The sequence below is a fragment of the Myxocyprinus asiaticus genome, chromosome 48 (assembly GCF_019703515.2).
Source record: "Myxocyprinus asiaticus isolate MX2 ecotype Aquarium Trade chromosome 48, UBuf_Myxa_2, whole genome shotgun sequence".
Lineage (NCBI taxonomy): Eukaryota > Metazoa > Chordata > Actinopteri > Cypriniformes > Catostomidae > Myxocyprinus > Myxocyprinus asiaticus.
Genome location: NC_059391.1, coordinates 13,323,344 through 13,350,400, shown reverse-complemented (window position 1 = coordinate 13,350,400; position 27,057 = coordinate 13,323,344). Strand labels below are relative to the sequence as shown.

General features: G+C 38.7%; 1 protein-coding gene across 2 annotated transcripts in view; it reads right to left on the bottom strand.

Annotated features, from left to right (window-relative positions):
• LOC127437733 (calcium-dependent secretion activator 2-like) overlaps positions 1-27,057 on the bottom strand; it is a 213,107-nt gene that overhangs the window by 66,916 nt on the left and 119,134 nt on the right. For both annotated transcript variants that reach the window (XM_051692847.1, XM_051692848.1), the window contains exons 8-13: positions 25,773-25,912; positions 20,137-20,203; positions 19,805-19,913; positions 18,750-18,956; positions 13,774-13,910; positions 1,122-1,309 (exon numbers count right to left, since the gene is read on the bottom strand). In XM_051692847.1, the coding sequence (XP_051548807.1) occupies positions 1,122-1,309; positions 13,774-13,910; positions 18,750-18,956; positions 19,805-19,913; positions 20,137-20,203; positions 25,773-25,912 (848 nt within the window). The remainder of the gene's footprint in view (positions 1-1,121; positions 1,310-13,773; positions 13,911-18,749; positions 18,957-19,804; positions 19,914-20,136; positions 20,204-25,772; positions 25,913-27,057) is intronic.

The window sequence follows — 27,057 nt, the reverse complement described above, 5'->3', positions numbered from 1 at the left end:
AATGAAATCCTTGATTTTAAACACTTAAGTGAGATTTCAAAATGCACAACCTCCAGGGAAAGCAAATGTTTCCCTGCATTTTTGAAAGGACATTACGACATTATTAAAATGCTTGTTTCTTTAAAGCTATCTATTAAACAGAATATGGATGCTGGTCTCTGGTCCTTCATGCAAATTGGTCAATATAGCATTTCAGCCATGCTAAAATACATATAGGAACAGCTATGATCCGAAACCCATGTTTGACACCCATATTCGACGCCAACTATTAAACTTAGCTTACATGACAGGGACTATATGCTATAACAGATGGATGGCACTTAATGAAATTGTGTAATAAAATGATGTTTTAATCAAATTTGTGTCCTAACATTGTGCTGTATGACATACTTTAGTCATGGCAATATTCAAAATCTAGCACAGCCTTTAGTACTTTATTGCTTAAAGGAATAGTTCACCCAGAAATAAAAATTCTCACCATTTACTCACCGAGATGCCATCTCAAACTTGTATGACTTTCTTTCTTTGGCTGAACACAAACAAGGATTTTTTGATGGAGATATGATGTGATTATATCCATACAATGCAAATCAATGGGGTCCAAACTTTCAAGCACCAAAAAGGCCATAAAGGTAGCATAAAGGGAATCCAGTGTTTTAATCCATGTCTTCTGAAGCAATACGGTCAGTTTTGAGTGAGAACAGACCAAAGTGTAACTCCTTATTCAATATAAATCTTGACATCAGCAGTCTGCTTGGCGGTCATGATTTGAAGTTCACTGCACATTCTAGCACATCAATTACCTTCATGCTGGCTTCCTGTCCTTTTTGGAGCTTGAAAGTTTGGACCCCATTGACTTGCGCTGTATGGATATATTTACATCATATCTCCATCAAAATATCTTTGTGTTCCACAGAAGAAAGAAATTCATATGAATTTAAGACAACAAAATGGTGAGTAAATGATTAGAGAATTATCAACTATTTCTTTGAACAAAATCTCACCGAAATCTTAGAGGTCTTCCAGATATTGAAATTTTACTAATTCCAAAACAATGCAAAATTCTAAACTGAATTAAAAAAATGAACATCGCAACATTTTTTGAGTTTCTGAAAGTATACCTGTTTCCGTGAACATGCGAGGCACAGAAGGCGTAGCTGTAGTGTAGGAGGGTGGGATCCACCAGAGCGTTGTTATCTGAGAAATCCATCAGGTCTATTAGGTAGCAGAGATGGCGATGACAGCCCCTCACCCCGTATCGAGCACAATACTCATCTAGAACAAACACCTGGCCCGGGCTGAACCAACCCTGTGCAGACACAATAACTATAATTATGACCATGTACAGGAACAATATAAATCTAGCTTGCGTTTCTGGTTTAGTGTGCATTTTCTGCCAAGTCTAGTGTGACCGCACCTTTATGAATGGGTCATGATTACTGGTCATTTGTGGGATGACCATCATGACCCATAGTAATGCTGGGAAATGTATCTGATTTTATTTGTGTGTGAGTGTGTGTGTGTATATATTATATATATATATATATATATATATATATATATATATATATATATATATATAAAATTTTAATTGGTAACACACTACAATCTTCCATTTGTTAACATCTTAGTTTAATTAAAACATATTAAAACATAATTTAATTAAGTTAATTAATTAACTTAAAACAAAGTTTTGATTTTAATTTGTTAACATTAGTTAAAGCACAATGAACTAACATGAACTAACATTGAACAATTGTATTTTAATTAACTAACATTAACTAAGATTAATAAATGCTGTAAAAATGTATTGTTAATTGTTTGTTCATGATACCCAATGCATTAACTAATGTTAACGAATGGAACCTTATTGTGAAGTGTTACCTTTTAATTTTGCATGCTAAGTGCTTTAATTTGCATGCTAAGTGTTGCATTGGGCACTTTAAGCTGTTAGACAGTTTGCACAATTAAACGCTCTGAAAAAAAGTTGCATCTTTAAATTCATCAATTTAAAGCACCACCTCTACAGCCATACACATTCAAACGGACATCTTTGGTGTTTGTTTAGCATTCTGTCATGAGCGTTGCATTTTTAAGATGGCATTTTTTTTTAGAAACTTGTCTCGAGACTCAATTTTGCTCCATTCCGTTGAGCTCTGTCTAAACATTTTTGTTTTTAATGCAGTAACGCATCTTATGTAAACGGTCCCTAAGAAATGCGTCCAATCGGGATCAAGTGAACCCAGACCCAACCTAAAGGCTAGGGTATACTTTGTTTTTTCCACGTGCCGTTCACTCGAGCACACAGTCGAGTGCTCAGCCTTTCCAAGTATTCTCTTTTTTTTTTTTTTTTTTTTCTCCCCAATTTGGAATGCCCAATTCCCAATGCGCTCCAAGTCCTCATGGTGGCATAGAGACTTGCCTCAATCCGGGTGGCGGAGGACAAATCTAAGTTGCCTCTGCGTCCGAGACCGTCAATCCACACATCTAATCACGTGGCTTGTTGAGTGCATTACCGCGGAGACGTAGCACGAGTGGAGGCTTCACGCTATTCTCCGCGGCATCCACGTACAACTCACCACGTGCCCCACCGAGAGCGAGAACCACATTATAGCGACCACGAGGAGGTTACCCCATGTGACTCTACCCTCCCTAGCAACCGGGCCAATTTGGTAGCTTTGGAGACCTGACTGGAGTCACTCAGTATGCCCTGGATTCAAACTTGCGACTCCAGGGGTGGTAGTCAGCATCAATACTCACCGAGTTACCCAGGCCCCCCCAAAAGTATACTCTTTTGACCGCAAGCCCACATGGACGTGTTCGACAAATACACACTATGCACAAATGACTACTTAGCGATATTCTTTTAGCGCAGTCAATGGCAGGCACATTTGCCAAAGACGCACAAAGTTGTGACTGTTCGCACGTCTAGAAATTCTGAGCTGCATGCAGACAGTCTGCACGTACTGTGCTAATGATGAATTTTGCAAAATGTACCAAATTATACTTTGGCCTTAAAGGTGCAAATTCTTCAATTAAAAAGTTTTACTCCTAAAGAAATGAATTGTAATTTTGAAACATATGTATTAAATCATGACCATGCAAGTGAGATGAAGACTCCAGTCACATCAGTAACCTTATAAAAGATGTTTTATTCTACATGGGGCAGGGTCCCCTCATGGGTCTGCCATATTAGAATCACATGACGTGTCGAATACTACTCGCTTAATCTCAGTAACCTTCTTGTTATTGGACACCTTCACTCTTGGATTAAATTAATCTTGGCTGACGATGAATAGTGAATTTCTACAATGGCATCTGTAACTGAAAACACTTGATTTTGAATTATGCTGCACCCATGCCCCTAGGGGTTAGTGTAAGTCCAAGATGACAAACACAAAAATTACTGAGTGCACCTTTAATTACACAGGGCTTTCTTAAGATCCATTAGTCAACTATTCATTTTAGGCAACTCATCAATTTTGAAAATGGTTTTACACATCCCCAGATAGAAAGACAGAAAAAGATGTTCTGTCTCTGATGGCTAAAACATCAAGTACCACAATAAACACGGAAGAAAACGTTTTTCAAATGGCGTTGCCTTTTTCACTGACCCCTACTGCACCTCCAGCTCAGCGTGTGAAGTTACGACATTTGAAAATCTTGTGCTGTACCTAGTTTCTCCTCAAAAACATTACTACACTAATTGAACGTGAAGGCTCTAATTTCAGCACGCCTTCTCACGGCAAGACACATATGGAAAAAACAAAACTGCAGTGTGAAAGACGAGCTCTTCCAAAAAAAATATTGTTAAAAACACTCAAACGAGTGCAAGGTTAAGTGCAGACAATTAATTCTTAGGCAGAAAAGTCACACATAACGCGGGCGGGTGGAGATCGCCGTGAGGCTCCTGTTGCATTCATTAGCTCACTCATCCCTCACATAATAACTAAATTAGGCATGAATCTTACAAACTTAATTAAGATGACTTCTCCAAAGGAACATTAGCAAATTAACACTTTGAGGGGGCTGCTCGCCCACGACGGTGCGGAGGGCCACGAGTCAAGAGAGCTGCGATGTGTCTCAGACGTTCGGGGGAGACCGGCAGTCACTTGGGACTGCTGTGTATGGCACTCAGTGGAGATATTGGTACCCTCTGACTCCCCCATACAGGACTACAGACTGAAGTCTTCATTAAACACTAACTGATGCACGAAGTCGAAACGACACATGATTTGAACAAAGCCAATATGTGATGTATATCTCTGCCTCTCTGTCACCTTTATCTATGCCCTGTCCTTCTTGGCTAGTTGTTATTTCTTTGCCATGCATCTGTTTCTTCATCAAAAGGTCTGTCTGACCCAAGTAAACCTGTTCTATTGCTGTTTATATAATTTTTTGTTTTTTACTTTTATTACTTGTATTGCAGACACCTGTCAAGCACTTCAATATTTACAGATACTGTATGCATATAAACACATGATGTGCTACAGAAAGAGCATCCAACATTGTAGCTTAAAATCCAGTTCGTCACTGTTCTCACATTGTCTTCTTTCTAACTTTTTCCCTTTGAATTTCTGCGTCCATCTCAATACCTTTTTTACTCCCTTCTTTTGCGTTATTTGGATGAGACTAGTAAGATGAATTTATGTTGCACAGAAGTACTTTGTGATTTTAATCACATCTGAATGTCTGTGTCAAACATGTCTGTGTTTATCTCATACCTTGGTAAAAAAAAAAAAATATGTCAAAATTACACAAAAATGACTGAACTTGGGGGTACTCTGAGAAATCTAATCCTGTCCAGATAATAATGTCTTTGTGGTATATTATTTTTTTCACAGTGCCCCTCCTACATAAGTTAGCTGAATTTTTAATTGCACTGCCTGGTGCAGTTTCATTATGGATTTAGACCTTTTTTGCCAAATATTTGAGTAAAATACCAGTTGGTGAATCAAATACTGCTGGCATCGCATCCAGTTTTAAAAAAAAAAATCCATTAATGGGTCACAACTGTTGTAGCAGCATCAGTTGTGATCCTCACTTTAATTAGTTCCTTCCCTTATTTATATACATCCTTTTACAATGATATATTACAACAACAAAAAAAATATTTTTATTTTATATTTATTATTGTTTTATGTTGCATTTACTGTATTGTTATTGTTCTGTTTTGTAGTATCTATGTCTCTGCTGCTGTAATGCCTCAATTTCCTCCATGGATAAATAAAGTAGTATCGTATAAGTCTTGTTTATTTCAATGAGATATGCATGCATCACCTTCCGTAACAATAACATCCAGACAATAGACACTCCAATCTTACTAATAACAACACAGATCCCAATCCCATCCAAATCAGTGCAAGAAATCACAGATGTCCTACTGTATGTTAATTCTTACGAAAACGAATCCTGTCCGAACAGAGCTCAAGTCACAGTCCGTCTCTTCCCATCTTAGTCAGATCTATTAATACTGCAGCATTCGGGGCTGAGACACGGTGGCCCAGCGCCGAGCTGAGTGCCACAAGATGTTCCACTCTGGCAAACAGATGGCCTGCTCGTGTCTTGGCTCTTACCACACAATTATCCGCTAACGACCGACTGAGACGGCAGCAGCAGCATCCTAACGAACACGGCTCAGTCTGGCTCTCCATGTCAGGAAAATTCACACACACACAGAACAAGTCTTGATTATGGCAATTTTATTTTTTTGGCTTAATATATGTATTAAAGTTGCAGAAACTTGACACGTCCTGGAATGCAACATGCCATAAGGCCATTAAAAACTATTTTAAACAGCATTTTGCGAATTATTTCAAATTTAAGCTAGCCTCCTATCTGACACTTTATTTAAAGAAAGGAAATGTCGGGGGCCTGGGTAGCTCAGCAAGTAAAGATGCTGACTACCGCCCCTGGAGTCGCGAGTTCGAATCCAGGGCGTGCTGAGTGACTCCAGCCAGGTCTCCTAAGCAACCAAATTGGCCCGGTTGCTAGGGAGGGTAGAGTCACATGGGGTAACCTCCTCGTGGTCACTATAATGTGGTTCGCTCTAGGTGGGGCGCGTGGCGAGTTGTGCATGGATGCCACGGAGAATAGTGTGAAGCCTCCACACGCACTAGGTCTCCATGGTAACACGCTCAACAAGCCACGTGATAAGATGCAATAAGATCTCAGACGCGGAGGTAACTGAGATTCGTCCTCCGCCACCCGGATTGAGGCAAGTCACTACACCACCACGAGGACTTAGAGCGAAAATCCCCCCCAAAAAAGAAAAAGGAAATGTCAGAGACAATTAATCGTCACAGCTCTAAACCAGACAATTAATTGTCATAATCGCAATTATTTGTTTGTCAATTAATCATCAGCCAAATTTAATTAATAGCCCTATGCACAACTACTTAATTTACTGGAATGAAATGGGCTCTTCCAAAAATGCTCATATATATGTGACAAACTGAGCTAATGATTGCTGAAGTAAAAAAAAAAAAAAGAAAACAACAACAACAACAGGCACTTTCCAACAGGCTGCTAGTTTCATACCTCTTATGTGGCCAAGGCCTATTTCCACCAGTAACAGAGTAATAGAAAGCTTTTTATGGCCCAGTTAGAGGCCACTATGGCTCGTTAATGAGGGCTTAATTGCAAAGCAAATGTGGAGGAGTGTGTCACAGGGAGATTGTGTGTTGCGGGTAGCGAGTGTGATTATGGGATGGAGGGTGAAGGGGATGCGAGTAATTATATTAAGGTTGGAGCATGACTGGTCACCACTGCCTCTAATTTGAGGATGCGCTAACAGCAGCCTGAAGCCTTCAATTTTTAATAGCAAAAATATATATGTATTTTGTGAGTCATAATTGCGCCTTTAAAAGGCGCACACACACACACATACAATCCAATGAATCCAGTGCACAACCACATTCCCTGTAGTCATGAAATAATCAAAATATTGGTCTTTGAATCACCAACACCTCACTGAGCCTAATCCCTGTATCACACGACAGCTGATGCAAAAAGTTGTGCTTTATGCGGCTCTATGTGCACACAACAGCACCGCTTATTGATTTTCCCCAAGGCTGCATTTATTGATTGCAAGTTTTTGGATTGACTATGAAGATTTGAGAAGTCTCTGTTATGACATTTCAACTCCTTTGAACAAGATTCAAATGTTTTGCATGTATAAAATGTATCTATAATGTATAGTGTATAACATTCTACAGTATATCATTTTGCAGTAAATCCATATTGTACTTCTGTCGTCTGAAAACTCCCAATCCCCCTCCGTTTGTTTCTTGGAAAACGGGCTCACTCCCCCACAGATGTCCTCATCCCAGAAAGCATGGGAAAAGCACCACATTCAGGTGGCTTTTGTGGCTCCCTTTTCGCTATCCACAGAAGTTTGAACAAAGGCAGGGGTGCCTTCACAAAGAGCCAATTGCAGACAGAGTCATTCAGCACATGAATGGATGACAGAAGGTGCTCCCTTAGAGCAGGTACAGAAGGACAATGGGGATGGAAAAAAAATGCAAGTGGGGGTGTTAACAGCAAATGGCGAAGTATTAGCCAGTATATCTACCATATATTTGAATTTGCACTATTAACTGCAAACACGGTGTTTGGTCTCTTCACCCCACTCACGGTCCATCAAGGACTATTTACCCACATCATGCTCATGACTGTTCCAATTTCATCGCACGCACACAGACATAAACATACTAACTCAGTTCCCAGCAGGGATCTTTTATTCACTGCACTAAATGGAGGAGACAGGGTGCAAGCGGATGGTTTTCCTATTTGGGTTGTATTGATTGGAAGCGTTTATCCCTGTCTTAACCGTGAGACCTCCCTCAGCCTGAGGGCCACATCCCTCCCCTCTGGTCAAATGAACCCCTCCCCAATTTAACACTCTCACGAATACATCCCACACTCACTAATCAGCAAAGCACTGGCCGGCTACAATGAATTGGGCTGGAAGTACTGGAGATTTGGCTATTTAGCAACATTAGGCCCAAAACATACATTATACAAGTACTTGTATGAAAGTGAGTGATTTCATACACAAAATGTGTAACGTAGTAATGTTGGCATGAAAAAAGCAACTCTACAACAGCTTTCAAGCTTTCATCCACCAAACTTAGTACAGACCTTGAGACTTTTCTTACATAGTGTGCTATGTCTTTTCTAACTGATTTGACTTACGGTTTTCCCATAGCAGGCAATCCAACCCTCAAAATCCAACAGACTTACATTCAAGTAATGTTCAAACGGGACTCTTCAAACTCCAACGTATAACATTTTTCAAAAGAGAATTATCTATCCATCCATCCACCACTCATCCACCCATCCATCTTTTCTCTGTAAAGCCTTCAAACATGAAGTTTTTAAAACTTTTTTAAACTGTGAGGACAGGCTTTGCCAAAATCCACCAAAAGTGTGTCTTGAAAAACTAACTAACTATCTAGTTCATAATGTGTAATAGCAATGTGTTGTATTTTCAGCATTATCAAAAGCGGCGCTATAGCGGGCTTTCGCTTAAATTTTCTTCTTAAGCTAGTTTTCTCTGTCGAGTTAGGGTACAATGGGTCTAAAGTCTCCACTGATTTTATTTTCTCCCAAAACACTAAATAGCAACAAAAACTACCACAGTACTTTCCTAAACACCTGTTTAAAACTATGCACTGCAACATTTTCCTGTTCCATGAGATCATTGTGTGTGGTGTCTAAAGGTTGATTGAGGCAATTTAATCAAATTTTTTATATATTTTAAAATGTTGCAAATTTAATTGCTGTGAAAATGTATTTGCCCCCATCCTGATTTCTTCTGTTTTTATGTATTTTTCATACAGAATTGTTTTAGAACTTCAAATGAGATATAACATAAAACAAAGGCAACCTGAGTAAACACAAAATACAGTTTTCAAATATATATATATATATATATATATATATATATATATATATATATATATATATATATATATATATATATATATACACATATATATACATATACATACACACACACACACACACACACTACCATTCAAAAGTTTGGGGTCACTTGCCTGAAATGTTTCTCATGATCTTAAAAATCTTTTGATCTGAAGGCATATGCTTAAATGTTTGAAATTAGTTTTGTAGACAAAAATATAACTGTGCCAACATATTCAATTTATTTCATTATAAAACTAAAATTTTATTTAAAAAAAAAAAGTTTTGAAATGGATGACTTGGACCAAATAATTAAGAAAAGCAGCCAATAAGTGCCCAGCATATAAACTATAAAGATAATTTTGTAAACATCCAAATAACTTTACAGATCTTTATTGTAAAGGGTTTAAACTATGTTTTCCATGCTTGTTCAATGAACCATAAACAATTAATGAACATGCACCTGTGGAACAGTCGTTAAGACACTAACAGCTTACAGACGGTAGGCAATTAAGGTCACAGTTATAAAAACTTAGGACACTAAAGAGACCTTTCTACTGACTCTGAAATACACCAAAAGAAAGATGCCCAGGGTCCCTGCTTATCTGTGTGAACGTGCCTTAGGCATGCTGCATGGAGGCATGAGGACTGCAGATGTGGCCAGGGCAATAAACTACAATGTCCGTACTGTGAGACACCTAAGACAACGCTACAGGGAGACAGGAAGGACAGCTGATCGTCCTCGCAGTGGCAGACCACATGTAACAACACCTGCACAGGAGCGGTACATCCGAATATCACACCTGCGGGACAGGTACAGGATGACAACAACAACTGCCCAAGTTACACCAGGAACGCACAATCCCTCCATCAGTGCTCAGACTGTCCGCAATAGGCTGAGAGAGGCTGGACTGAGGGCTTGTAGGCCTGTTGTAAGGCAGGTCCTTACCAGACATCACCGGCAACAACGATGCCTATGGGCACAAACCCACCTTCGCTGGATCAGACAGGACTGGCAAAAAGTGCTCTTCACTGACGAGTCGTGGTTTTGTCTCACCAGGGGTGATGGTCGGACTCGCGTTTATCGAAGGAATGAGCATTACACCGAGGCCTGTACTCTGGAGCGGGATCGATTTGGAGGTGGAGGGTCCATCATGATCTGGGGCGGTGTGTCACAGCATCATCGGACTGAGCTTGTTGTCACTGCAGGCAATCTCAACGCTGTGTGTTACAGGGAAGACATCCTCCTCCCTCATGTGATACCCTTCCTGCAGGCTCATCCTGACATGACTCTCCAGCAGGAAAATGCCACCAGCCATACTGCTCATTCTGTGCATGATTTCCTGCAAGACAGGCCAGCAAAGAGCCCGGATCTCAATCCCATTGAGCACGTCTGGGACCTGCTGAATGAAGTAAGTGACCCTAAACTTTTGAACGGTAGTGTATATTTTTTTATTGAAGCAAAAAAGTTATCCAACACCTATATCACCCATGTGAAAAACTAACTGCCCCCTTAAACTTAACTGGCTATGCCACCTTTAAAGCAACAACTGCAGCCAAACGCTTCTGATAACTGGAGATCAGTCTTTCACAATGCTGTGGTGGAATTTTGGCCCACTCTTCTTTGCAGAACTGCTTTAGTTCAGCCACACTGGAGGGTTTGAGCATGAATTGCCCATTTATGGTCCTGCCACAGCATCTCAATTGGGTTTAAGTCAGAACTTTGACTAGGCCACTCCAAAACTTGAATTTTGCATCTTTTTTGCATCTTCAGAGGTGGACCTACTCCTATGCTTTGTATCACTGTCTTGCTGCATAATCCAGTTGCGCTTGAGCTTCAACTCACGGACTGATGACCGGACGTTCTCCTTTATGATTTTCTGGTAGAGACCAGAATTCATATTTTCCTCAATTATTGCAAGTCGCCCTGACCCTGAAGCAGCAAAGCATCCCCAAACGTCACACTACCACCACCATGCTTGACTGTAGGTATGATGTTCTTTTTGTTGTATTCTGTGTTTGAATTATACCAGATGTAACAGGACCCCTGTCTTCCAAAAAGATGCACTTTCGACTTTTTGAGGTTTGAGGATCATCAAGTTGTGTTTTGGCAAAATTTAGACGAGCCTTAATGTTCTTCTGGGTTAGCAGTGGTTTTCACCTTGCCACTCTTCCATGGATGGCATTTTTGCCCAGTATCTTTCTGATAGTGGAGTCATGAACAGTGACCTTTACTGATGCGAGAGAGGCCTGCAGTTCCTTGGATGTTGTCCTTGGCTTTTTTGTGACTTCCTGGATGAGTCGTCGCTTTGCTCTTGGAGGAATTTTGGAAGGTTGGACACTTCTGGGAAGGTCCACTACTGTGCCAAATGTTCTCCATTTGGAGATAATGGCTCTCACTGTGGTTCTTTGGAGTCCCAGAGCCTTTCAAATAGCTTTGTAACCCTTCCCAGATTGATGTATTTCAGTCACCTTTTTCCTCATCATTTCTGGAATTTATTTTGCCCTTGGCATAGTGTGTTACCGGGTGAGACCTTTTAGCCAACTTCATGCTGCTGAAAAAGTTCCATTTAGGTGTTGATTTGATTGAACAGGGCTAGCAGTAATCAGGTCTGGGTCTGTCTAGTCCAGCTGAACCCCATTATGAATGCAGTTTCATAGATTTAGGGATTTAGTAACTAAGGGGTAAATACTTTTTCACACAGGCCCAGTTGGTATTGGATAACTTTTTTGCTCCAATAAATAACATTACAATTTTAAAAAATGTTGTGTTTACTCAGATTGCCTTTGTTTTATGTTAGATTTTGTTTGAATATTTTAAACAATTTAGTATGCGATATACACAAAAACGGAAGAAATCAGGATGGGGCAAATACTTGTGGGGTGAATAGATTTTTAATGAAAAATGTTCAAATTGAGCTCACAATGACTCATCCAATCATAATAGAGATTAGTTTGTTAATAGAATACTTGAGATGTAATAAAATGCCAAATGTGTTTGAAATTAACAGGAAATGGTTGACTTTTCTGAAGTAGTTATTTTGAGTAAGCATCATCTTAATTTGTTACTCAAAAAAGCATCTTGGTGTCTCAAAATAAATTGCATTAGTTGACAAATTTGGTACTATAACTCTTGCCCCTATATCTGCACGATATCTCTTTAAAACCCATAGGGGCCTTTTACCCCAAGTGTGGGGCACCTTTTTTAAAACTGAATTTTAATCGAAACAACCTTCCGTTATTATATCTTTTCACACAAATTATGTTGCTCTATCAATATTCAATAAAAAACAAAAAATTTTTTTTTTTTACCTTGATGCATGTTGTGACCAGAAAAAAAAGCAGCAAAATGTCCTTAAGGGGTGCCTTTAGCCCTGTTGTACCCTGACTACTTACTTGCCTTGAGTACTCAGTATGCAAGAAAGTATGTTAGTTATGTACAATAGCAGGACCGTGCGCTGGCCAAGCATTCTCTGTGTTTCGGGCTTTACAACTATTCCAACATGTGATAAAACCTCACTATTCCAGATAAATTCATGAGTTTTTGTCCCAACCAGCTGCAACCACAACAAGCAACAAGACATTTTGTCGGTCATGTTGAGTAGCCCCCGCTCATGGTGAAATTAGCCCAAAATCCCACTCTACATAACCGTATATTAAACTTTTATGAATCAAAGAAGTTCTAATTGGCTGTTATTGTGTCGTCAAACAGCATTTAAAATTTTAATGTGGACAGACAAATTGTATATCGCTGGAAATGTATCAAGTCACATCTGGTCAGAAACTGGTGTTATGGTGCGTTCACGTCATGTCGAAATTATCGTAATTACAAGATTCCAACAAGCAAAAAGTGTTCATGTCTTAAAAGAACTTGTAAATACAAGTTGTAAACTTAGAATTCTATGAAAGCTCTGACTTACCCGTCATGACGTAACGTAAAAAAAAGTACCAATATGGCATATAACAATGCCTATAATAATATAATGCATATAATATAAGTTCCAATATGGCATGTAATATTTAGCTTTAAAAAAAAAACAAAAACACAAAAGAGTTGCCATAGAAACAAATACACTCACTGAGCATTTTATTAGGTACACCTGTACACCTACTTATTCATGTGATTATCTAATCAGCCAATAGTGTGGCAGCAGTGCAATGCATAAAATCATGCAGATACAGGTCAGGAGCTTCAGTAAATGTTCACATCAACCATCAGAATAGGGAAACATTTGATCTCAGTGATTTTGACCGTGGAATGATTGTTGGTGTCAGACGGGTTGGTTTGAGTATTTCAGTAACTGCTGATCTCCCGGGATTTTCACACACAAGTCTCTAGAACTTACTCCAAATGGTGCCAAAAACAAAAAAACTTGCAGTGGGCGGCAGTTCTGCGGATGGAAATGCCTTGTTGATGAGAGAGGTCAAGAAGAATGGCGAGACTGGTTAGAGCTGACAGAAAGGTTATGGTACCTCAGATAACAACTCTATACAATTGTAGTGAGCAGAATATCATCTCAGAATGCACAACACGTCGAACCTTGAGGCGGATAGGCTACAACAGCAGAAGACCACATTGGGCACTATATTAGGACCATAGTGTTCCTAATAAAGTGCTCAGCGAGTGTACTTTTTACGTCTGAGGATGTGTACAACACAGAGTAAAAAAAGTTCTGAAATTCTGACACAACGTGAACGCAGCATTAGACTAATGTCTATTGTGACTTGGTGATTGATTGTTTGATTGATTAGAATGTCATAAACTGCTTGAATTTTGAATTGCTTGATTCTGTATAGTATTATTCCCCATTCCATCACAGACATTTCTGCTCACACTCGGCTTACCAGGCAGGAAAAGGAGTCATTCATGCGGTGTGTGAGCGTGTGTTTCTGCAGGATACGGAACAAGCTGGCATGGTCGAAGTTGCAGGGCACGGCAGAGATGAGCTCCTCCACTCCCTGTCTCTGAGTCTTCTCCAGACCTAAGCCAGAAAAACACTCAGTTAGACGTCTGGCTCACACTGGCATTCTGGACTGTTTTTGTGCTTTGAATCCCATTCCTACCATGTGAGATAGCCAGTTAAAGGGATAGTTCACCCAAAGATGAAAATTATTATACGCACGTATACTAATATATATATATATATATATATATATATATATATATATATATATATATATATATATATATATATATATATATATATATATATATACACACACACACACACACATACTCATTAACATACATCGTGTATACTATAAATACATAATTATACCAATAATCAATCATTTCTAAATTGATAGCTGATAGAACGCCCAGAGTGTCTTGCTTAAAATAAAAGTACAAAGCCAAATTCTGAACATTCATTTCATATCACCTAATATTTAAATTATGCTAACTGTTACAAAAAGGAGGCGGAGAAGCGTGGTTCACACCTTGAGACGTGCTGCAAAAGACAGAAATCTGTGTTTGGTTACACAGGCTCTATCTTCATACAGAGCTCTAGTGTTTGTATTTCACCTCTTTTGGCCAAAGATACACTGTGAAACTCAGTTTTCCATATTTCAGCTGCAAACACTTCAAACTGGCAGCTATTCTCAAACATTATGGCTGTAAACTGCTGTAAAACATTAGCACTTTGTCCTGTACACACAAACACACTCCCATAAATATAAGCACAGAAGTCCACACAAATTTACTCAAATGTAATTTAATTTGTCAGTTGAGCACCAGCTGCATTCAAACTTGCATTCAGCCTTTTAAAATAAAAGGGCAGAATCAGCCAAAAACCATGGTTGCCCCTCACTTAGATACTACTGTGTGAATGCTCTGATCTTTACCCCATTAATGTGCAAAATGCCATCCGGGAGATCAAATAAAATGTGTGGAAAAAGAATTTAAACAATAATGTGTGACTTCGAAGCACTTTAAGCAATTTTTCTGTGACTTGAGAAGACAGTTGTATCAGACAAAATTGATGTCATTTGTTGATTGAGTCTCGACCTTGGATAAAAAGGAGCACACCTCAGCGAAAGCGCTGTAATTAGGACTGATGTGTGCGCGTGGTTGAGGATGCATGTTCGCCATCGGTCTCTCCCAAATGCATTCAGTCTTTTGACATGAAGACCACACAGCTGGGTGGAGAGGATGGGGTAAATGAATACAGAAAAAAAACAAACAAAAAAAACATACACAAACATGTTTGGCATGATGCGAAGAGGGCGCAGGGTCAGGGCGAGTCAGAGAAAGAGGGAAAGAAAGAAAGACGCTAGGCAGAAAAAGCAGGAGAAAGCACTAAAAGTGTGCCCAAGTTCATTTCCAGTCCTTTCACCACGGTTCTCGCAAATGTCCTCAAAATGGGCTAATGGGGAGGTCCATGAAAAGCCTAACACTTGCTGGCGGCGTGTTGAGAGCCCACATATGCGGAGCGAGGGCCTTCACGTCACAAGGACCACAAAAGACCAAGGCTTTTGAGACACATCTCCTGACGCCTCCATGGCCAGCGGCACCTTCTTGAGACGAGCATTAGTGATTGCTTTTATTAACACTGCCATTTCTGGCATGCCAATGACTTTGTGGTCGGCTTGTATTGACGGAGAAAAGCCCTATGTGTGCCTGGAAGCAGTGTGGGCATTTGTTAGTTCCCCCAAACCATCGCATGTTAGGTGAGCAGAAGTACAGTCCACCAATCGACTCGAGAAACACTCACTTTTCTTTCGGGCCAAACAAAAGTGCCCAGCCTAGACTATCCATTGTCTGTCCCTTTAATTTGATGTAGGTCATTTTACATTTATTACCACAGAAGCATCAGCTATCTTTCTGGCAAAGATGGCGAGATCATAGAAAAGAGACAATAGGAGATATAGATTAACTGCGGTAATAAAGAGGAGTGAGGCGTGGTATTGATCCAAGGGGTGCAAGTCTGACAGATTGGGTTTGACAGAAGCAGAACATTGATCCATGTCAACTTTAAGTTACAGCCATTATCCATGGACAAGTGGATGTCAGTGTGGAGGGGAGGGGGTGTTGTCTTTAATCCCAGCTGAAGAGGCCAGGAACACGCCTTGTGCTTCCCGGTCTGGGACAGGCAGCCAGGCCATCTCTCATTTCAGTCTTCATGGCAGCAGTCACATCCATCTGACATCCCCTGCCAAGGTGGATGGGAGCTTTATGACAGGTATCAACACAACGTCAGGGGCGATATCACAGGTACAGCCCAGCGGGTCGTTTCAAGTGAAACCAGCCGGACTATGAAAGACTAATGAGCCAGGACAGGGGATCGGCGATCCATCGGGATACATGCCACACGTGCTTCAATATGAAACTCAACCCTTTGACAAAAACAGTGATCAGGCTATAAGATGACTGCAGTCACTGTTGAGGGTAAAGCAGTAAGACAGCTGAGGGTGTGTGTGAAGGATTCAAGCTTGCAGAAGGTCTCATGCATGTACGTCAAGATCCGTGTGATTCAATCAATGACAGCAAGTTCAATGTCAGGCTGAGTTGATAACTCCATTGACTCACCAAAACGTGTTGGATTTAGTTAAGCTGCATCCAACAGATCTGGACATTTTGAGGTTTAAGTGAAATAATTTTTGTAATTTAATGACATTTTTGAAAATTCATTTTTATTTCATGATAAAAATCCAATGCAAAAAAGATTTCTAAAAGAATGCAATACCTTTTAATTGGACAAATACCCAAGTTACTAGTAACTGCAATGATATTTTTCCCTTGCTTCTGTATATAACAGATTTGTATATATAAATGTATATATTGTCCTATTGTGTATTTCTATATATATTTTATTTACTATTCTATTTTTATTTTTTTAATTATTTTTTATTATTATCTCTGTCTTGTTGCTGTATTGTTTGTGCACTGAAAGCTCCTGTCACCTAGATAAATTCCTTGTATGTGTAAACATACTTAGCAATAAAGCTGATTCTGATTTGCACAGTAAGGAGACTGTGAAGGACAGTAAGGAGATGATGAAGGCTTGGCTCCGTTTTAATGATCAAACAGGTACTTCATATCCTACAGAAATGCAATGAGTCAACTTTTCGTGTTCTTTTCATGTTTCTTGTCATAAAACTCGCCTTAATTAAATATAAACAGTGTCCGAAGTCAACACTTCACAAGTGGTTTGAATGAAAATGGGCTTTGCAGGGTAAAAAAAAAAAACAAAAAGTTACTCAGCAGTTGGCCTGTAAATTAATAAGGAACTGCAACATTACATGGTTAAGAGCAATAGTTCTTGACATAATTAAACAGTAAAACATGTCATAACTTGCGTGGGTTCAAACAACTTTTACCTTGGTGGAAAAATCATATGTTGCCTGATTGTTATTTTTTTTTTTTGCCAGAACTCCATGTGCCGACACAAATGTGGGATGTACCTTGCATTAAGTCACCAAAATGCAACTATTAGGGGAAAAGTCACAAATCATTCTAAAATCTTGGCTTTTTTTTGTGCCAGGTGCAGTTTAACAGAGAGATGGGAGACTGTGGTGCAGCAACGGACACAATGACCTGCATTGTCACATAAGCAGCTATATAATTTCATTGTTAAAGGGACAAAAATATATTTAATCAAAATAATGCAATTACTGAATAATATATATATTTACTGTACACATTTTATCAAATCACTCCTCACCATTGGTAGGTGTGACAACAACTTAATTTTTGATCTCTGAACAACTTAAGAGATGTGCATTTTGCTTCAAATTCCAGATGCATGAAAAGATGCATTGAAAAATTATTGTACAGCATGAGAAAAATAAATAAATAAAACAATTCCAGGAAGACAAGAGAAAAGAAACCTTGATAGTGATAGAATATATATATTCTATGACATATATATTCTGGGTATCTGTTAAGAAAAGTCAACGGCAGAGCGTGTAAGCATGGAGACCGTGAGTGAAGTGGAGTGTGCATTTGCACACAGCTGGGAAGATTGTGCATGTCTGAGGCTTTAGGAAGGCACATTGTGAACTTACAAAGGCCAGCTTTTATTTTTACAAATGCCCTTAGTGCTCACAAAAAGCACTAGGATCAGTGAAATGTTCCTTTACAGAGATGCATTATAATGACTTTATAAAGAAGACAAAGTGAGGGTGTATTTCTAAGTAATCTAATGCGAGTTATAATGTATTTTCCTAGAAACAAAATTTGTTTTGACAATGCACATAATCTGTGTCCGACCCTTGAAATACCATTTCACACTACCAATAATTTGTATCTACATTATTACAATTATAAGGACTACAAGTTTTATTAAAAATGTTCCCTAGCTCTCTATTGGCTGCAGAGGTACTGTTCACAAAGAATAATGATATAAACCTAATTCGTCTCACTTTCTGTTTGTTTGAAAGTGAGCAAATTGTAGCGTTTCAGTTTTGTAAAGGTTCCTTCTTTCACTCAGCAGCAGTGTTTGGGTTATGTAAGCCCCATGCTGACATTTGCTTAGACTCTGTCTGTGCTGCAGCCCAATGGATCGATGGCTGGCCACCACAACCTTCAATTGAGAGTCCATTCAGGAGGTGGCAGAAAAAGAGCCTACCTTCTCCAATCCTTTCGGAATTCATTTGGCAACCATTTTATTACCGCAGAAAAAACATATTTTTGGTTTAAAGCACCAGCTTTGAAAAGACTATTCAAGGAGAACAAATTGGGAGTAGTTGATAGAAGGATATATTCTCCAAGAAGCTTAATTATTACAACCTTAGGAAGTTATTACATCCTCTGATATGTTTAAAAGTCTAATTGTAATTTTAATAACAGAACAAATATTTTTTATAGAAAGATAACCTACTGAGCAAGGAGACAGGTGCATCCTTCTGGGCATTCCCTCCTCTGCAGTTCTGCTGGTTCTGGGCAGGTGCTACTGGTTTGTAGGACTGTCCTGTGGCACGGTACATGGCCTGGACCCACAGGGCACGGTCCTGATCATCGTTGCTGGCGAATACAACCAGATCGCCTTCTCTGACAGCACTGAAAAAGGCTCGACCTCCCTGAAGACCTGAAGTTTTGGTTGCATATTAAAACACAACTACAATTCATTCAAGAAAACTTCACTCATAAAGACAGTGTCAGGCTTATAATTTTGACACTTGGTTTTCATGTAGGATATTCATGTTTTTATAAATGCACTTTTATTTAGTTGTTTAATGTGAGTGCATCTAACAGAGCATTAAATGCATTGCAAACAGAAGGCTGCTGAACATTAATACAAATTCCATATATTTCTGAACAAGAAATGTAAACACAAAACTGTTGTCCTTATACAAAGAGAAGTGTTGTTTACCATGTGATACATTTAAATTATGTTGGCCAGAATGGCCAATTGATTGTTAGCTATTCATTGACAAAGCCATTTTATGAAAAAAAAAAAAAAGAGTGCTCTGCTGGTGAGGTAAATACAGACTTGATCATAGAATTATAGTTGTTGAACCCAACCAAAAAAAAAAAAAAAAACGTTTAATCCCATTTATACTATATATGTCACCGTTTAATATTAGCAAACATGCATTATTTTAATTACTAGTCAGAGCTGAGCTAATAATACATAATTTTCTACGTGTTTACATTTTTTTATTTAAAATCTGTTTTTGATCGATAATTCGTATCGCGTCTTTCGCGCTAATGTGGGTGAAAATTCAGACTGTTCAAACGGTAATTTGCTGAATTTTGAAGTATTTATTTGTAAATAGCTCGCCCTTTGAATTTTCTTTTTAATCAGACTGAATTTCCCAAATTTGCGTGGTGCTTTTTTTTAATTATTATTATTTTTTTTTTTAAATCTAAATGTACAGGGAAACATTCGACTGAGTAACTAAATAATCTATTACCGATGGAGCGTGAGTGTACCTGGCTGCGGATCAGAGTAATCTACCGTGTATCCGTCCAGCTGCATCAGTTCATGCGGCTCTGACTTCTTCTCCCGGTAACTGCACATGGCAAATGTGTACTGACTCACCTGCGACAAAACACACATAAATTGGCCTATAACAAAATTACAGAGATTTCACTCAGACATTATTTGAAGCCCAAAAGGAGGATATAAAAGCGTTTGAATTCCCAGCAATTTCTTAAATAATTGTTACACAGGCTACGCACAAACGTGACCCCCCCCTCACCCCCACCCCCACCCCATTACCATTAAATTCGAATGGAGGGTTACAATTAGACCATTGGCCTACCTGAACAAGTACAAAATATCTCCTCTTCCACCGTTTCCAAACTCTCTGGCCTAAGGCGTAAAGATACCTTGATAGAAAAAGAAGTGATGGTGAAAAGAGTGACATGGTCTAATCGAATCACCTAGATATTTAAGTGCTTTAACAAGTTTACTGGCATGAGGATAAGTCATGATAAATTATAATTACAAAATACCAGACTCTATTCATCAAGGCGGGATTGCAGCCTAATAGTAGGCTAAAGTTTAGTTGCTGTCTGCTTTTATAAACTGTTTTATTAATTCATAAAAGACAGATTTCTATCATGTTCACTCACTGACGGAGGAAAAAAAAAAAAGCATCTAGAAAGCTATTGATTAATCTCACATTCTCGGAAGTCTGACCAACAGAAAGATGTGTGCAGAAATATGGGTGAGGTGAAATCAATTCCTCATAAATGGATATTATAGCGACTGTGGTGGAAAAAAAAAAAACTCTAGTCAAGGTTGAGGGAGCAATGAGTGCATGGACCAGGGCCAATCTGGGTTAACGTGACGGAGGTGATCATCCATTTGTGAAAGTGATTTCGGCTCACTGTCCGACACCTTTCTGATACACATGATCCCATTTAGACGGCAACAATGGCGGGCTATCCAGCCGATTTCGGCTCACTGGGCGCTGAGGAAATAATAGTAAACTTCTAAAGATACACTCTATGCAATATGACAAAACCAAAACGCTCCCGACAATGGGCTAAACAGGACAACTTCGTTCATTATATAGGCCTAATGGGAGTGTTGTACAGTAGTTTTGTCGCGTCGCAAGAGAATGCCGTAATAATGGCGTAATAATAATATTATATATATATATATATATATATATATATATATATATATATATATATATATATATATATATATATATAATATTATTATTACGCCATTATTAAAAAATATTGTATTACTCCATTTAGTTCTCTGAAATATCCCGCGGGACCCTAGCACCCCTTGGCGGAAGTTTGAAAACCCCTGTCCTAAATCACAAATAATTTTCACAACTCGCGTTTTCTGGGGTTTTTGTCTACTGAATTTTCAGAAAATGTAGTTTATTCTAAAAGTTTATTCGACAAGACTTAATGTCATTGGAGATACGGTGCAGGTGGATGTTATTACAAGGGTGGCAGTGCCCCCATGTGGTTGAATGGCAGCATTGCAGATCCTACAGCTTTAGTTTTTCTTCAACATTGTATACAGTAATCATCTGATCTTTTACCCAATTAAAAAAAAAAAATATCATGTATAATACATTAATAATTATATTGAAATCACACTGAACCTTTTAATAGATAGTAGCTATACATGGAACAGTCAAGTACATTTTTCTCTACAATCTACAACATTGTGTATTTCACTTTCAGCACTGGTAGTGAGAAAATATTGCATGATAAGACAAATCGATGAGTCAGAAATGCAATGTGTGGCTGTAACTGAAAGGTGAGGTTAAGGGAGATTTTATGAGATAAAACCTTAACATGTACAAGCCTTTAATGTGTGCCTTGACCCTGAAACGAAAAAGGGCAGAGCTGGTTTTACAGGGATACAAAAAGAAGTTGAAAGGAAAATGGGGGAGAAAGAAAGAGCCACACATGAGAGAGAGAGAGAGAGAGAGAGAGAGAGAGAGAGAGAGAGAAAGAAACTGATCAGACTGGAGCTGGCAGCTCTCTCTTTCAGGGCCAAAGAGGGTCACTCCACAAAACTGAGTTGCTCCCAATTCTGCAGTCACTCCACTGATAAACAGATGGCTTCTTTTAATGGAGTGCACTCAACCTGAAAAACTCCCCACAAATCCCTGTCTTTCCCATACACTGGGACAGTCATCAGGTGTTTGTTTTTGTGTTTAATATGCGCGCGCGTGTGTGTGTGTGTGTGTGTGTGTGTGTGTGTGTGTATAATCGGACTAAACTTAATACTGAAATTATCTGATTCTGTTCTTGTGAATGTCTCAAAAGCTGGTATAACTTTTTCAGTATGGATATACTAGTTATCTTCCCCAAAGTTTACCGTCCTCCTGTATTGGTGAAACCAACCAAGAAATTGCCAATATTTTCCATCTTCAACTGTATCTTTTGCACTTCTGTGTATCAGTTCACAATATCAAAGCTATTGCACTTTTGCATTAGAAGCCTGTATAATTATATCTTTACCATATAATACAGTCTACAATTTCTTTGGTTTGAATCCGCAGGAATTAGTGCCTAACTTTTTCACTAAAAGTGACTATATTAAAGGAATAGTTCACACTAAAATAAAGATTCTCTCATTATCTACTAAACGTCATGCCATCCCAGATGTGTATGACTTTCTTTATAAATCTCCACTTTTGACTAGCCCCAACAAGTAGGTGGCTGAATGTGAAAGTGTATATTTACAGTAAAAAATGACTTAATATTGATCTGTTTCTCACCCACACCTATCTTACCGCTTCAGAAGACATGGAATTAACCACTGGAGTCTTATGGATAACTATTATGCTGCATTTATGTGCATTTTGGACCTTCTGAGTTCTGGTCACTATTCATTAGGATTGTGAGGATCAACAGAGCTGACATATTCTTCTAAAGATCTTCATTTGTGTTCTGCAGAAGAAAGTCATACACATCTGAGATGGCATGAGGGTGAGTAGATGAGTTTCTTGGGTGAACAATCCCTTTAAATGTGTTCACCCCAAAAAAAAAAAAAAAAAACAAAAAAAAAAATCCAGTAATTTACTCGCCAGCATGTCATTCCAAACCTGTTTTGATTGATTTTCTTCAGTAGAACACAAAAGACTTCCAAGACTTCTGAAGCCCTTTGACAGCTTTGTGTAAAGACTGAAAATCTTGCCTTTTGTGTTCCACGAAAGAAATAAAAATCATAATGTATGACATGAGGGTGAGTAAAAGATCACCCTAAAATGTATTTTCATTTTAGGGTGAACTAATTGTTTAAGTTGCTTACCGGGGAAAATACATCCCACCCTGACATGTCAATGGTCATTTTAGGGTCATGTTTTTAAATTAATATCATGATTTATTGTATAAATGATCTTTTGGTGCTTATCAATATATCTCTGCATAAACATACATGCATAATCTGTTACGTGTGAGAATTCTGAGTAAACTAGTGTCTGTGCTCATAAGTGTGCATTTGTGAATGCCTCTGTCTCTTTCAGAACTTCTTGTGGGGACTGTGGTCAATAATTCCAGGCTGAAGAGGCTTCTGCCAATTAGTGCAGTGCTCTCAGTGAGCCTCTTTATAGAGGAATCATGCAGGGCCTCAGTGCAATTAGCAGGCTGATGGCACTGATATAACCCTTGACCCCGCACCACTGAAGTTGAGACCCCAGCAGCTGGTCCCGCACATCTTCACTGGTGCTACTCGCTTTTGAGAACTATGGTATTTACTGACATACAGTAGAAGGATCCGTTGGATTTGTGAAGACTAGACTAGAAAAATGAAAGAATGGCACCAATATTTTACATTCATCTGTACTTATTATGAAATAAGGTTAAAAAAAAGTTTGGGAAGTTCACAGAAAAGAAGTAGAAAAATTATGTAAATACTCGTTTCATATAAATGCTTGACTTTTCAGATAGACAAGAAAAATTTCCTGGGAAATTATGGATCAACTGGAGAGTATGATGGAGACTCCAGGAGGTTCTGGTAGACTTGGAGTTTGTTAAAAGAATGGAATTGCATTCTAAGGGAACAAGTTTTACAAGACAAATACCATCATCAGACACTTGGTGACACTGTAAGCACACTTTTCCAAATGTTCCTTTATTCCTCTAAACTTGCTGCCAGTTAAATGGGTTTTGATTATTTTTATTTATTTATTTTTTTTTCAATTACTGTCATACTAAGAAATAATAATAATAATAATTATTATTATTATATAAAAAAAAAAAAAAATCCAGACAGAAGCTAACATCAGGAAACTATAAAGATAAAAAATTCACTTAGCTGTCTCAATATTTCTGAGCAACAACAGTAAGAGAACATCCTAAAACATCTGCTGATACAATAGATTTTGACACTATTTGTGGCACCTATATGAAAGAATACCACACTTACCTTTACAAATAAACACAAAACTACATTAAATAAAACATTTGACAACTTACACTTGTTTGCAGAAGTGATGTAAACGCAGATTCACGAATGATGAAAGTCTAAAATATTCTCGACAGCTCCGAATTTAAAATCCTTACTGTAGGCTTACCACAGTGACATGGAGCAAGGCTGGAATGTGGTTTTGATTTTTTTTATGTACTGGCTTAATAGTTGTATTTTGTTCATTTCTAATGAACAATTTAATAAGAAATCCTCCATTGTGTACCTTTAAACGCACATTAGGATATACATTCACCAGCCGCTTTATTAGGTACACATGTACATCTACTTATTCATGCGATTATCTAATCAGCCAATCGTATGGCAGCAGTGTAATGTATAAAATCATGCAGATAAGGGTCAGGAGCTTCAGTTAATATTCACGTCAATCATCAGAATGGGGAAAAATGTGATCTCAGTGATTTGGACCGTGTCATGATTGTTGGTGTCAGATGGGCTGGTTTGAGTATTTCTGTAACTGCTGATCTCTTGGGATTTTCATACACAACAGTCCCTAGTGTAAAGAGAATGGTGCCAAGAACAAAAAACATCCAGTGAGCAGCTGTTCTGTGGGTGAAAACGGCTTGTTAATGATAGAGGTCAGAGGAGAATGGCCAGACTGGTCCAATCTGACAGGAAGGTGACAGTTCCCCAAATAACCACACGTTACAACAGTTCTATGCAGAAAAGCATTTCTGAAAATACAACATGTCGAACATTGAGGCGGATGGGCTACAGCAGCAGAAGACCCCTCCGGGTACCACTACTGTCAGCTTAGAACAGGAAACTGAGGCTGCAGTGGGCACAGGCTCACCAAAACTGGACAGTAGACGATTGGAAAAATGTCGCCTGGTCTGACAAATCTGGATTTCTGCTGAGGTACACAAAAGGTAGGCCCACTGCAGCCTCAGTTTTCTGTTCTTGGCTGACAGAAGAGGAACTCAACGTGGTCTTCTGCTGTTGTAGCCCATCCGCCTCAGGTTTCGAAGTGTTGTGCATTCTGAGATCATATTCTGCTCACTACAATTGTACAGAGGAGTTATCTGAGTTACCGTAGCCTTTCTGTCTGCTCAAACAAATCTGGCCATTCTCCGTTGACCTCTCACATCAACAAGACATTTCCGTCCACAGAACTGCCGCTCGCTGGAAGTTTTTTGTTCTTGGCACCATTCTTTACACTCTAGAGACTGTTGTGCATGAAAATCCCAGGAGATCAGCAGTTACAGAAATACTCAAACCAGCCCATCTGACACCAACAAACATGCCACGGTCCAAATCACTAAGATCACATTTTTTTTCCCCATTCTGATGGTTGATGTGAACATTAAATGAAGCTCTTGACCCATATCAGAATGATTTTGTACATTACACTGCTGCCACATGATTGACTGATTAGATAATCGCATGAATAAGTAGATGTACAGGTGTACCTAATAAAGTGGCCAGCGAGTATATATTGATCATTCTAAATCATGGAGATAAATGGAATGAGCATCATTACAGACGTACCCACTATGCTTCATGTTGGGAGGCTTGTCCATGCGGACCGCCAGTTTAATTTTCAGGTCTACATCTTGGCTGTTCTTAGGAACCACCATCTTGTGCAACTCTGCTGTTTTGGGTCCATTTGTGGTGGGATGAAGAACCACCTGGAGAGAATGAGAAATATGACGGAGGAAAAAAAAGGGAAACACATGATTAGTACTGATACACCTGGATGAGCATCTGGAGAAATGGGTGTGAAGGAGGGAGATGGGAGATGATGTACAAGAGAGAGAGAGGCAGGGCCGTAACCACGGTTTAAAAACTATTGAGGTCTGGGGTCCAGGGTGGTACAAACTTTTCAAAGTCATTTTGTTATTAATTTGACAATATATCTGTATTTGTTTTTTATTCTTTAAACTAATATTAATATTAGTTTTCCTTAGTATCCCGAACAATTCTTCTGGCAGTTGTGGCTGAAATCTTTCTTGGTCTACCTGACCTTGGCTTGGTATCAAGAGATCCCCGAATTTTCCATTGAACAGTACTGACTGGCATTTTCAAGGCTTTGGATATCTTTTTATATCCTTTTCCATCTTTATAAAGTTCCATTACCTTGTTACACAGGTCTTTTGACAGTTCTTTTCTGCTCCCTATGGCTCAGTATCTAGCCTGCTCAGTGCATCCACGTGAGAGCTAACAAACTCATTGACTATTTATACACAGACTCTAAGTGCAATTTAAAAAGCCACAGGTGTGGGAAATTAACCTTTAATTGCCATTTAAACCTGCGTGTGTCACCTTGTGTGTCTGTAACAAGGCCAAACATTCAAGGGTATGTAAACTTTTGATCAGGGCCATTTGGGTGATTTCTGTTATCATTATGACTTAAAAAGGAGCCAAACAACTAAGTGATATAAAATGGCTTCATATGATCACTATCCTTAAATAAAAGACAGTTTTTTTGCATGATTAGTTATATTTTCAAAATCAATGCCAAAATTTCACAATTTCTGCAAGGATATGCAAACTTTTGAGCACAACTGTGTGTGTGTGTGTATATATATATATATATATATATATATATATATATATATATATATATATATATATATATATATATATATATAAATAAATAAATAATCACAGACACCATGTTGCAATAGTCATAAATCGCTTTGACTGTGGATAACAAGCATTAGCAAAATGAATATATGCAAATAAATTCAGAGGGGCAAGGTGCAGCACAGGAGGGAAAAGGGGCAGTCACCCCTATGTGCACATCCCTGGTAGTGTGCTACTGTTTTTGGAA